The 14,133-nt window shown below is 35.3% G+C and overlaps 1 protein-coding gene across 1 annotated transcript; it reads right to left on the bottom strand.

The window, feature by feature from the left end:
* Positions 1–4,641: 4,641 nt before the first annotated feature.
* LOC115231795 (histidine triad nucleotide-binding protein 1-like) lies at positions 4,642–6,053 on the bottom strand. Its single transcript, XM_029801735.2, has 3 exons — positions 5,802–6,053; positions 4,889–4,978; positions 4,642–4,848 (listed from the first exon to the last, which is right to left on the bottom strand). The coding sequence occupies exons 1-3, from the start codon at positions 6,051–6,053 to the stop codon at positions 4,684–4,686; spliced, it is 507 nt and encodes a 168-aa protein (XP_029657595.1). The 3' UTR covers positions 4,642–4,683.
* Between the last annotated feature and the right edge of the window lie 8,080 nt (positions 6,054–14,133).

The raw sequence follows: 14,133 nt of genomic DNA, 5'->3' as shown, positions 1-14,133 counted from the left end.
TTGATATTACAGCTCAATTGTTTGCGAAATATGCGTATTGCACTACATTTTAATAAAAGTGACACATTGGAGACAGAGGGTTTGATGGTCGCAGTTGTGGGCGAATTTACCGAATACGACCAATGCGACGCAGTCCAAGAGGCCTTCCAGCATTCAATCATTTGGTTGGACAGTCCCTTTACACTAAAAGTTGGCGGGGTCATTATTATTTGCAGAAAATCAAGTCATCGGATTTGGAAGATCAAGGAAGTCCTGAACATACGTCTTCTTGGAATTTATTGAAGTCGTGTCGGTAAGAAAGTGACCGGTCATTTACAGGGGAATTATGTGTGCTGGAGGAGCAGGCGTGAAGGGTGCCGAAGGAAGAGGACTTGCTGCGGGATATGCTAGAGTAAACAAAATCCCGTTTTTAGGTAAATGTTAGTGTCAATGCTTTAAGGGATCTGCTACGGAATGCAATTTGCCATAATCGAGTTTGCACGGAATGTTTGTGGAATGGAATCTGCCAATACGACGGAGGTCGATCCAACTACACCATTTCCCGTGGTATTTCCCTTGCTCTAACTCGAGGTTTCCCGGATAAAAAATGAGGCCGGGGAATTGAGCATGAAAGATGGTTCTAAAGAGGTTCTCATCTCATCGACCAATTCCCTGACGAGTATGACTTTTTTACAAAAAAACACAACTATCACGTAATATATTTAACAGGAGGACTATTTGAGACCGATCGCATCCACGAACGACAATTAATAATTATGAGGTTGTTGTGACGTGGGCAAATAGTAGTTGATAAGCAATATCTCGAACTCTTGTCGTCGAAGGATGAAATTTGTTGGCTTTTCGGCAGTCCGGATGAGCGTGGAGATCGTTGAGATCGATTGTTGTATTTTTTTGTGAATTGCAAGACCATCCCTTTTTTGTAGCTACTCAATTCCACCCAGAATTTAATTCAAGATTCGGTTCTCCGTCTGCATTCTACACTTCTTTCCTGCGAGCAGTGAAATATGCTCAATAACCATTTCCTTACTAATAGTTTTCTTTAATTTATTGGATATCATACAAGTCTACATTAGTATTAGGAAAATATTAATTTTGGGTATTATCGAAAATTTTGTAGTAGTTTTTATTGGTCAATTTTTTCACTTTCACGTTGTCATTCTATCAATAAATCAATTTATATTAGTAGAACTAATATTTTTGACAAATTTTAAATCCCCATCAGGGGGTCCTGGGAAGCGTGGACGGTAGACACCCAACTTAGATTTTTGAAATAGTCATCCAATGCTTCATTCTGTAGTATGCTTGGCTCTAATATTAGGATATGCACAAACAGATTCTATTGCTACCCTCGATAACTTGATTCAAAGGGTCTTTGGAACAAATCCCATACAAAACATCCTTCTTTATTAGCTTTAGCCACCGGAATTCAAGAGATTTCGTAGTTTTTTCCATGGAATGAGTTGAGTTCCTTCTCTAGTTCAGAAATTCGTCAGTTATCAGGATTGTAAATCAGGATAGGTTTATAAATGCTTATTTGGAGCGAAAGGCCGTCCAGGTGTCTGACTATCCATTTCTTCATCGGTTTAGAAATTTTGGCCGTTGATAGGAACTTTCTCATTGCAATGTCTTCAGAATCTCCTAGGAGAAAGTGAGTTTCTTGGGTTTCTTTAATATTTCAGTTTTTCGTGAGTACATTCGTTTAACTCTTTTAACATCAAGTTTTGAGATATTCGTCATCAATCGCCCGTATGGCAGATTCCAGATATATTCTGATAACAAAAAAGACAGTAAATTTCCTTAAATATGGTAAACGTCGTTAAGAACTTTTGAGATAGATAATTTCCAACACGAACTCTGATTTTTCTAGATAACAAAATTCGAATCAATTCAACTGTGTCATGATTCAGGAAACTTTGCGACATCTCAATCACTTTTTCTCGACGTAAAATATCAAAAGCTCTAGAGCAGGGGTGCGCAAGTGCGGCCGTGAGTCGATGAATGTGCGGCCGTGGGCACAATTAGTTCATCGAGCAACTAATCTTAAATATAATGCTCATAGTATTAATAAATCAAGAAAAACCCCATATTAAATAAAATATGTCAATAAAAGACGACGTTCTTTGAATTAAGAAAAAGAAAAAATATCACTTCGTAGTCGAAACAGACAACAATAGCATACAATGCTTATTGTGCCATGAGATTGTGAAAACTATAAAACGGGACAATGCTAAACAACATTTTCAAAGACATTTAGACCACCTAGTTGTCAAGTCCAAGTGTTCAAGAGAAGATTCCGTCGAAAATTTGAAATACAAATTAAGACAAAAAAAAATGTTTAAAAACTTTTTTAAATGTGGCAAATGCAAGAGTTGAAGCATCCTTTCGAGTTGCTCATATCCTTGTATCTGCTGGAAAACCTTTTTCAGACGGCGAACTCATGAAAAGATGTATCATGGAATCAGTTAAATGCATTGATCCCAACAAGGAGCATAACTTTGAAGCAATTCCACTTTCACGTGACACAATTCAGCGCCGAAAGTTTCATATTGCCGAGCATCTTAATCTATCACTCCTACAAAAATTAAATTCTCAAACTACGTTATTTTCACTTGCCATTGATGAGTCGAATGATATATGTGATTCTGCTCAGCTGATCATATTTATTCGTACTCTATCCTTCGATTTTGAAATACATGAGGATTTTCTATCCATGAAGTCACTACCTGGAAATGTACGGGGTCAAGATATATTTAAAATAGTTAAACAATGTTGTTTGGAATTCAAATTGGACATGACATGTCTAAGAGGAATATGCACAGATGGCGCACCAGCAATGTTGGGTAGAAAACAAGGATTTGTTGCACGCCTAACTGAATATGTCTCAGAAGAGTATAACAATAAATCAGTTATTGGCAAGAAATATTCTCGTTGTATTCGGAAGAACATATTTATGTGAGTCTACATTTTCCAAAATGAAATATTTAAAAAGTCAATATAGATCTCGGATAACGGATGCAAACTTAGAGTCATGTTTGCGCATAATGATATCTATCCTACCAGTGGATTTCAATAAGCTCGCAAAAAATACCAAAGATCCTGGCTGTCATTAGAATAACTTGTATAATACATTTCTTTTAATTAATTTTCCTTCTTTCTTATCTTTTTTCCATGAAATAATTATTTATTTTAATAATATGATGTCGCTGATGAACGAGAGCATTTCCTGTTCAAGAACTCATTCGGTCTCGATGACAATGGGCAACTTATGCGGTCACTTTTAATAATTAAAAAAATTACTATATTAATATCGAAAAAATAATGCAGAAAATGTGCGGCCGTGGAAGAGAAGGAAAAATAAATGCTATGCGGCCGCAAACCCAAAAAGCTTGCGCACCCCTGCTCTAGAGAGATCAATTCCAAGGATATTCTGGGTTCTCCGGAATTTTTGCAGAATAGCCCAGTGCTATAGAAACCATACTATTTTACCCGTAGACCTTCTGGTTTTGAAAGTATTTTGACTATAAGCTAAATAATCGTCTGTCACATCTTTGAGTCAAACAACGACGATTAAGATAAAAGTCTACTGCTGGGTGTTCAGGAGAATGATAAAACGCAAGTTTTCTACAGGCCAGGTAAATTGATTTCCTTGCTGGATCTGTATTAGTATCCCTTATTCACAATTATGTTATCAAGAAATTTCCAGGTTCTTCTGGGCTTTAACAACTTAAAGATGATGTTGTCCAGGGCCGTAGAGCGACCATGCTTTAGCTTCTTTATTGCTCTAAAGACTTCTTCCAGTAAGATAGATCGTTTCAAAGTTTTTTGCATATCTGATTTATGGTCTTGCACTAAAAAGAGCTTTTCAAACTACAAAACAATAAATTTGGTTGTTCAACAAGGTTTCCAGTTGATTTTCTGTCTTTATCGTTTAAAAAAATCTTCCCTGATTGATTTCCAATCCCTATTATTTGCATGCTTATGAACATTTTGGGGCTGTTTCAAGAATTCCACCTTCTTCCATTCAGTTCATTATTATAGTGCTGTTTGTTTTTATTTAATTCTGAACTACCTTTTCTTCGTGATTAATTTAGGAATGGTTTATGGCTTAAAGGTATTTTCACATTAAAACCTTTATGGCTTAAAAGTAATCCACAACGTCAAGGTAACTATGGTACCATTGGTACCAACATGGGAAGGAGTTTTGAATAAATTCTATAAACATCACTGCAATTCAATCGGTCTCGAAGGACTCAGTCTGTGGTTATCCCCAAAACACTAAGAGTATGCGTAAAGAACATAAGTTTGAATGATCCTGCCGGAAGAATGCCAATTGCAGATTCCCTATTTAGTAGGATATCAGAATGAACCAACCGGCTATTAAAAAACGACCAGCTATTCTATCCGCTCTCAGAAATCCTCAATGTTTTATGAAAGAGTAAAAAGTAGTACGTTTAATTTCCGAAAAAGAGAAAAGTTTGATCGTAAATCTCTAAATGATTTGATATGATCAAAAAAACTTATTTTTGTACTGACAAGGCCTAAAAATTATTCTTGAGAATTACACAATTTTTTGAAATAAACGGCTAATAGATCTACAAGATTTTTAACTTCAAAAAGCGTGAAAATCAAAAAACTCGTTCAAGTAAGAAACCAACAATAATAAAGGAATAGACAAAATTCGAATCAGCAAGGAGGCCACGTGCACTGCTTTCCACCAATAACGTGCACGTGTAAATGATATACGGACTGCTGTCCATCTGCGCCATCGTTGATCACCAGTCGGTACCCATTGCCGAGTCCCTTCCGTTGAGCCACGGTTGCAGCAGTGACTAAAAGATGACCCAAAAGCTTGAAATGAGCAGTGAAGTCAAACATTCTCGTCTTCAGCAGTGACATCTGAGATTTTCCTGATTGGCTTCCTCGGAATGACCAGAAAGTGTACTGGAGCACATGGTTCAATGTCGTCAAAGGCGACGCACTGAGTATAGACATTTATATATTACTAGATCATCCTCGTAGATAAACTTGCACGGTATTGTCCCTGAGAGAATTTTTGAAAAAACCGTCTCTTCTGCTACACCTGAATCAGTACTCATCACAAAATGTGTTTGTTTATTTTGTGATTAAAATAAGGAAATATTTGTAAAAATTAAATTTTCCTAGTTTTAATTCTGACAGAGTACACGTCAAAAACAGAAAATGCCACATACTTGTTTTAAAATTGAGTAAAAATACTTAACAAGTTGCATATTCTTTTGCGTCAAATCGTCGACATTCTCAAAGTTCTTTAAGCAGAATTTTCTATTTAAGCATCTAAAATACACGCTTAGCGGCGTTTTTCATATAATTTCTATTGCAGCCCTCTATCGTATTTAAAGTGCACTAAAGCATTTGGAAGGCAAATACACAAAATCTTAATATTAAAGGATCAATAGTCTAGCAAGGGCATTATCTCCAAGTATAGCTACAGAGACTTTGTCTATGAGAACCAGTGTTCCGTAGGGTCTAAGATAAACTTCCGTATTTAACTCATAATTCAATTAATTAAGATTTTCTAAAGCTTTTTGACAATTAGACCTTTTAAATCCAAAAAAATATCACTCTTTTCAGTTTTATAACAAGGAAAAATAAAAAAAATTAATAATTGATTGATATTTTAGTATCACAGCCACTATTATAAAGTTCAAAAAACGAGTTTTCAAGGGTATGGAACACAAAATTGAATTCAAAGTTAATTTTAAATAAAAATAGACGTCAAAAGTAAATCACTAAAATTTCTTTTTTATACTGTCTTGAGCGACAAGAATTAGTTGTTTGATTTCAGAGCGAGGGGCTTTTGGTCCTTTGAGAAACTCGTGTTCAATCAGTTCTTCGCAGTTTGATCTGTTTATTGGTTTGACTTCGAGACATCTGTCAACGAAAGAGGACAAAGCAGATGACATTCTTTCTGCCTCCTGAATCTGGGGTCGTCCAATGTTCGCAATATGATAGAGAGCTTTCAATGGGTGTTCGTTGAGATACGGCGGTTCCCCATCAATCATTTCAATCACCATAATCCCAAGACTCCAAATATCTACTTTCTTGCCATATTTTTGTCTAGATGTTGTTCAAATATAAAAAATACTTGGCAACCACTTCAGGAGCCATCCAGTAGGGAGTCCCCACCATTGTGTTACGATTGGCACTATCCCCCACAACCTGCGCGCAAAACCCAAAATCAGTTAATTTGACATCTCCGTTGAGTCCAAGAAGAACATTGTCGCTTTTTATATCTCGATGAATTATGTTGTGACTGTGAAGAAAGTTTAATCCATTAACAACGTCTCCAATAACTGTAGCCATCTGCTCCTCTTTCATCATTGTCTCCATCACAACATCAGTAAGGGCCCCTCCATCAAGATATTCCATCACCACCCACAATTCGCTATTACTAACCAGGAAGCCATTAAGATAATTAACTATGTTGACGTGTTTAGTTAAGTTCCGCATTATCTATGAAATTAAAATCAAATGTTAACTTCGATTTCCGAAATTAAAAGTTCTTTTTTGGGCTGTAGTTCGAGATTCATCGACTTTATGGCAACAGTAGATCCAAGAAGATTATTCACTGCCAAATTGACTACACCAGAAGCACTAAAGCACATTAAGAAATACCAAAAAACTAACCCAGAACCCAATTTCTTTTTAATTGTGTATATTTCACGAGGGTCTTCTAGAGAAACAAGAGACCCTAACTATAGGATGCATAACTATACTTAGTTTCTCGATGACGTACTCAATGCTAACTTTTCCTCCTTTTTGAGACTTGTTTCTCTTTTCAAACTTCGGGCTTGTTTCTTCTGCTTCATCCAAGCTTATTTCAGAGTTTGCATTTTGTAAAAATTTTTTGTGTTTTTGTTCAACATCTTCCAGCACTTGCAGAGCATTTATTACCTTCCCAGGATTTTTCTGCTGTTCTTCCTCTCTATAACTGTTGGAAATGATTGGAAAACGGAATTTGTGATGCTTTAAGCAAGGATTTCCACTCTGATGGCAGACCAGACAAATCTTTGCTCACGTGTAGGTTGTGAGTGAATAGAACCGGCTGAGTTATGGTCATGCTTTTGTCCATGGATTGTTTTTTGTTAATTTTTGTGTTGAGTCGCCCAAACAGTCCTTGTTTCGGATTATCATTCATCTATAACAATTTCGCTGCGCACTGAAATTAAGCTATTTAACATTTAATTTCAATAATTCTGGCTAAACCTAATTACAATATTAGACTACCGAATCCTTTTGATGAATATGTGAAATAATGTTTTTGAAAATAAATCAGATACAAACTATATCTAGTGGGGATTATTTTTTCCACAATTTTTTAAAATTTAATCACGGGAAAATTATTATTTAATTGAACAATATTATTACAAAAATATAACTTATGCAGAAATTTAATTCTTTAATTCAAAAGGTCAAATCTTTTGCGATTTAAAAAAAGCACAGATTTTATTCATTTAATCGCCAAGACCACGATAAAAATCAAACAAAAGTCACGTGATCCCGATGCACTCGACCAGGGACCCCATCTTAGCTCAGTGATCTTTTCACGAGCCCACACAAGATCACACCGGGGGGCAGGCCGTTTTTGACGGGGCATTTGCTGACGGACCGAGATAGCCATAGGTCTTGCTGCCAGAATGATCTTCGAGAAGAAGCCAATGGCCTTGTCGAGAGAGCTAAAGTTGCACAGATTCCAATTCTTCAATCTCGTGTTCAATATCTCTTGGAACCATAGCCAGTTGGCCGCTTTGTAATTGTATGGAATGGGAACTTTCCGCGATCGGGTTGTGGTGGTTTCTCGTTTCATAGAGGACTAACCACTACGTAGATAAAGAGCATAGAGTTACCGAGTGAAGTAGATTTGTCAGTCACTCTGAATGGAGTCCTTGTGTTCCTCGATGGGTCGTTCAGGATTGTTTTTGTCCAATTGGGAAAGTAAAGATTTCCCTCTCGTATCCGCCAACTGATTTGAAAGCAAAAGGGGGTGTTTCACATTGAGGTCTACGCATAAGATGATTTTCTAATAATTAATAAACTTGAAAAATCCATTTGGAAAAAAAAGTAAAAGATGTTAGCTCCGCAAAGAAAACGATATCGTTGTGAATTATCTTAAAGAAGAAAATTCAAATAATAAATGAATCGATAGCATCCAAAAATTCCTCGGTCCCAGAACTAATCACCTGCAGTAAAACATTGAGATGAACGAAAGATGTAAGTAAGCCTCGAAATAAAAAGCAAATTCGTCAACAAGAACGCCAAATGGAAACCAAGACCACCTATTCGATCAGTTAACAACTTAATTTATTCCCACTTTCTCAACAAGGCTTTAACTATGCCCCTCTCGGAAATTGGCAAGCCTAGTATAACCAAATCATTGTTCGTAGTGAGTCGTAGTCTTTCGACCAGGATATCAATGGAGGAGTACGTAAATATTTACGAGTTCTCATTTTCTGCCGTCTAAGGAGAGTCCAATCTTTGAGAAACCAGAAATAATTTTGGAGATATCATTGACAATCACATCAGTGGGTCCTGACAATCACGCCGTCTAGATACCAGAAATTTACTTTGAAAAAATAAGTTGCAAGCGATGTGGTCAACAGAGAGGGTAAAGAGCCCGAGTGGGTCTTTTTGTAGCTAAAAACTATTATTTACCACCGCGAGAAAATGACCCACATCGAGAAAAATTACAGATTTCACATGAATTTATTACGGCCCGTATAACACTTGTTTTAACGTTGAAGTAGTACTTATTGCATAAATCCTCCATTTTAATTGCATTATGTCAGGAGTACAAACGATCTTTTCATATCCTAGGAGTCGATAAAAGTAAGGCATTCGACAGGAGTAAATTACTTATCGTGTTGAAAGACATTATCGATGAAGACAGTCTCCGCATAATACACATATTATTGTCTGAAACTGAACTACTCGTCAGAGTTGGTTCTAAGAAGTCTATACCATTTTCTACCAATGCTGGAACCTCACAAGGAGATACGCTATCACCCGTATTATCTATAAGCAGATTTGAGAGATCTGAGAGAACAAATCAAAAATCTTAACGCAACTTATTTACGCGAATGATATCGATTTGTAGCTAAGAATCGGGAATTTATAGACATTATTGGGAGAAAACAATTTTGAGCAAATTGTCTCTCAAAGTTAATGAAGATAAAACATAATTAACCACTATTGAACGAATGCCTACCTACGTGGAGAAGTGGAGGAACGCCAGAAAACTCGGATATTTACTTGGCGAATCAGAAGATATTAAACAAAGAAAGATCTTAGCCACAATAGCACTCAAAAAATTACAATCGATTTTATTAAGAAGAAAACAAATTTATGCGAAGATGCGACTGCGCTTATATTACGCATTTGTCCGACCAGTCTTCATGTACAACGCAGGCACTTGGAAAAACGTCAAAAGAAGACATGAAACAACTTACTCTTTTTACAGAGACCAACTAAGAAAACACTTTGATTATTCTTGGCAAAACAAAATTCCGAACAAAAAATTCTACAGGCTGACTGGATAATTTGAAGTTCGTAAAATCAAATGTAAAAATCCAAAAGTTGAAAAAATCAGCCGCAAATATTCTTTAGGAGAATATTTTGGACTTTGGAAGCAATACCTGTATCAATATCGGATCTGTGTTCTTCACAAATTCTCAAAATTGTAGACCAATTATCCAGATAAGATTAAAAACAATCTGATAAAGTGTTCCAGGAAACATCAATTGGAAGAACAAGTTCTTTTCCTCAAGCAAATTTGTACCGCTGCGACTGGAAGATGGACATTTCGAAAGTATCTATGTATTTTTACGATGGTTTCTTTAACGTCGCTACTTCTACATTTTTTGCGAGAATGTTGAATAATGTGTCGAGCAGCCATATGTAAGATTTCACAGTCATTTTGCATCATTATCAGCCTCATTTTAGTCATGGTGGTTGGATTGTTTATCACAAGACTTCCGATTTTACATCCAAACTGTTGCTCGCCAGACTTGTATATTCTAATGCAACAGATTCAAGATACTCTGCAATGTGTCTGTGTCCAAAGGTGTCTACAGTGTCAATTAGATAGCTTTCTCCATCCGATGTTACAACCGAAACACAAGTAACAGGTGACGGCAAACGCCAGACGGTATGTCCATCTTCCCATACGAGCAGGAGAAATCCCTTATTTGGGATTCTATCTGTTCGGACACGTTTTCGGTCGGAAATCTCACTCTGTCCGCCGAGATTCATTATAAGTGTTAATTCATCCAGCCAACACCATAGACACTGTTTTGTCCTAAAGTCTTTGTCGACAGTTCTCATGTAGTTAGTCGTACACTTGATCGAGTAATGGACCACCAATTTTATGACGAGAAGGAAAACAAGATTTTATGACGAGATTTGGACAAATTAAACAAATTCGAGATGTTCTACAGCACCAAAAGAAGTGTTAGTAGAATATAAGCAAGTTTCATATCTGCCAAACTTGTCTTTATTTACAGGCTTTTAAATAAATCTGATTAAAATCAAAAAAATCATGATTTTTAGGAATCCTGACTATACGCCAAACCACGCTACCGTCAAATTACGTGGCGTGTTGCAGTACTATCGTGATATTGACATTGTTTTTACATTTGGATTCTGAAGGTAACATGAATCCGATAGTATTGAAAAAAATTGATTAAGGCAGGATTTCTTAGTTTATATAACGGAATATTTGCTAGAACAAATGCTTCGGTACATTTAATGAAAAATCATTCGTATCACTAGCATTGGGAAGAAACGTTTGAATCGTTTTTCCAGATTCGTTTATATATGAAATATGTTTTAGCGTAAATTTGTGTTTTTCAATAAACCTTTTTATATAATATGTTACACAAATATCCCATAAATTTCAATATAATGCTCCACTGAGGGTAATTGAAAATTCATTTGGAAATTTTTGGATAATTCTCGAAGCTTTCAAGTAGATGAATTTTTCAACTTAGATTTTTTTGAAACAAGTTCTGAGTGTATTGAAATTATTTTTGTTAAATTAAAAAACGTACTGTATACAAAGATGATTTTCGTTGCAATTAAATAAACAAAATAATTAAAAAAACACAATACATAAAAAAGTCAATGAACATGAAAATTGTCAAAATAACGCAATAAATCAAAAATCGGTTTATAGACAAAACTTCTTTTGAGGAGATATTCAAGAAAGCCAAACCTCATAGATGGCTATAATTAAAAAACAAAAAATACTAAAAGACTTCCGCAAACATCAGCATTAATACAATCCACATCCTAAAAATAACTTGAAAGACACCAAGCAAAACCATGCCAATATAGTCAGCAACAATGCTCTCAAAAGCGGGGTGGGTCATAAGTGAAGACTCCACATAACCTCCCTGCAAACGAGGATTTACCAAATAAATAAGTTTAGTAACACACTCAGAACTCCCCCCATTCCACAGAACAGCAATAATATCCGCCATCAATAACTTGATTCTTTCAAACTAAAATTATCACCTAAGAAAGTACATGAACATCTTGTCTACTCTCCCAAAATAAGTAGGCACTAGAAAAATATTCAAAACATACAAATACTCAGTAAACAAGGAAAGAGACGGAATGACCAGCGTCAGATCATCACAAAACACCAAGTACACAAACAATAAATAAAAAACATCGGCATCACGAATCAAAGTAAGAGTGAAGACCTTTTTCAAATGAGCAAATAACCAAAAACAGTATGAAGAAATATCAGCACAGTTGATCTGAGCATGGATGTGGCAACATCACAACGTAAAGTGAGAATGTTTAAATACGAAACGCCTAGACGGGACATAAAAACGACGAGTTCGACTATAAATGCGTCAACATCGCTCTGTACCACATTCTGCGAACTAAAATACTAAAATTAACGCAAATTACAACAAAGGGTCCCCCATATTGTAGCCAATTGTTAAAAAGTCTGTAAAAAACAGTGAAATAAATATTCGCTTCTTCCGATGTAGTGAACAACAAAATTCTTCGAAAACAAAGAAATATGCCACTTTGAAGGTCTGAAATTGAAAAAATGAGAGATCAACCCATAGGAGGCAAATAAGGAATGAGATGGAGTATTTCGGCTCTGAGAAAATGAAAATCCCGCCGTTTCACTACGCGGAGGACAAACCGGGCACACGATTCAGGAATCTCCTAAAAAATTATTTTTTGAACAAACGTTAAAATATTCTGCGAAATGACACATACAACTGAGAAGAGGGAAGGTTAAATTTAATTGGGTCAACAATTCTATTTGTTAAAAAACAAAAACTAGAAAGATGAAACATTTTGTAGTAGTTTCGATCGATAGATTTTACTAGGAAGTCATCAAGCATATTTTGTGTGAGATCATTAGTATGTAGCCATTCAAATGAAGGTTGGGACTCAACTGAAATATTAAAAACATGGTAAGGACCGACTTCTGGGATCTCAACCACTTCATAATGTCGTATAAGTCGCTTTGACCAATTATGTAAATCAAAACTAATATTTTTAAACTAAAAATTGACAATATAATGACTACAGTGGGAAGATTTTGTTGTAAATTTCTGTATTTGTTCAAAAGGATAAAAACATCGGACTAAATTTAAATAAATAGTTTTTAACATTAGATTCTGAAAGTTCTTCGATGTGTTTTATTACATGAGGGTTTACATCGGATTTCTTTGTGAGAAGACAAAGAAGTATTGATATAGGCTCAGATAAACCTCGAGTGTTTATTATTGACACTAAATGTCCATAAAACTGTCTCAATTCGTGACTTTCTTCAATAAATTCGAAGGAAATCACCAAAAATTTGGCAATAGTTATTAAGCAGTCTTTAATTTTGATATATATATTTTTTATAACAAATTTAATCATTCTTTTGGCAACAATAGTTGGTATTCGCTCTTTTGGAAGGGCCATTTGAATAAACGACTTTATTTTATCTATATCTGATTTTTTAATTAAAATATATTTAAATTTACCTTCGTATTTGCATTTTAATAATGTTTTAGAGAATTTTTTAAGATCATGTGCGGACACATAACACGAATCCATAATTAATATTATTAATTAACTAAATTAAATTAAATAACTTAAAATAATGTTTCCATGACTATATCAATTTTCTTATGACAATCAAATATTATTCGGATTTTGACAAATCAGTCGTTACATGCAACTTTACTGACCGAAATTGGATTCCTACTAGCCCAGAAGATGACTGGAATATATTCTGGTAACTGATTAAACTAATTTTTAGGGGAAGTATATACAGCATTAGGAACCTTTTTTCACCTGATAGCGGATACCGTCTGAATGACAACCAGTCAGTGCTTTCCGCTTATTTGAAGAATCGTAAATCATTTTCCTAACCATTTCGAACTAACGAGGAAAGATTTGCTGGCAAAAAACATAAAAAGGTATAAAAAGGATTTGGAGAAAGAAGGACATATTCTTGCAGAGAAAGACAGTGTCGGAAAATATATTTACCTCGGTTTTTTGTGTTTTTATAAAAGTAAGATTTCTTTCCACAAACATTTGTGATTCCGTCGGAATACAACTTGTTTGTTGATGAGTTCAAACGCAATCCAAACACCACGTGGATCATCAAGCCAGCCGCAAAAGGTTTCATTTTCAATTTCAAGCTATCTCTAAAGCTCAGGGAAAAGGAATTTTTCTAATAAATAAGTTGTCACAAGTCAAAAAATGGTCAACAAGAGACTTCCAGTCAGCTATAATAATCTATTTCTTAGGAATAAGGAAAATTTTGTCATTTCTCGTTATATCGAACATCCTCTTCTCATCGGAGGTAAAAAATTTGATCTCAGAATTTACGTTCTTGTGACTTGCTTCCGTCCTCTCAAAGCTTACATGTTTAGTGGTATTTTAATTGGTTAGATATAAGCTCGGGTTTTGCCGTTTTTGTACACTAAAATACAACACAGATATTTCTGAAATTTCCAACCATTTTATCCATCTCACGAACGTAGCAATTCAAAAACACGGCGTAATGTATAATCCAATTCATGGAGGAAAACTGTCTCTAGAGAACTTCCTCAAGTACATTGAAGGAACTCG

The sequence above is a fragment of the Octopus sinensis genome, unplaced genomic scaffold, assembly GCF_006345805.1.
Source record: "Octopus sinensis unplaced genomic scaffold, ASM634580v1 Contig18899, whole genome shotgun sequence".
NCBI lineage: Eukaryota > Metazoa > Mollusca > Cephalopoda > Octopoda > Octopodidae > Octopus > Octopus sinensis.
The sequence above is the reverse complement of the archived record's forward strand: the minus strand, read 5'-3'. Positions and strand labels throughout refer to the sequence as shown.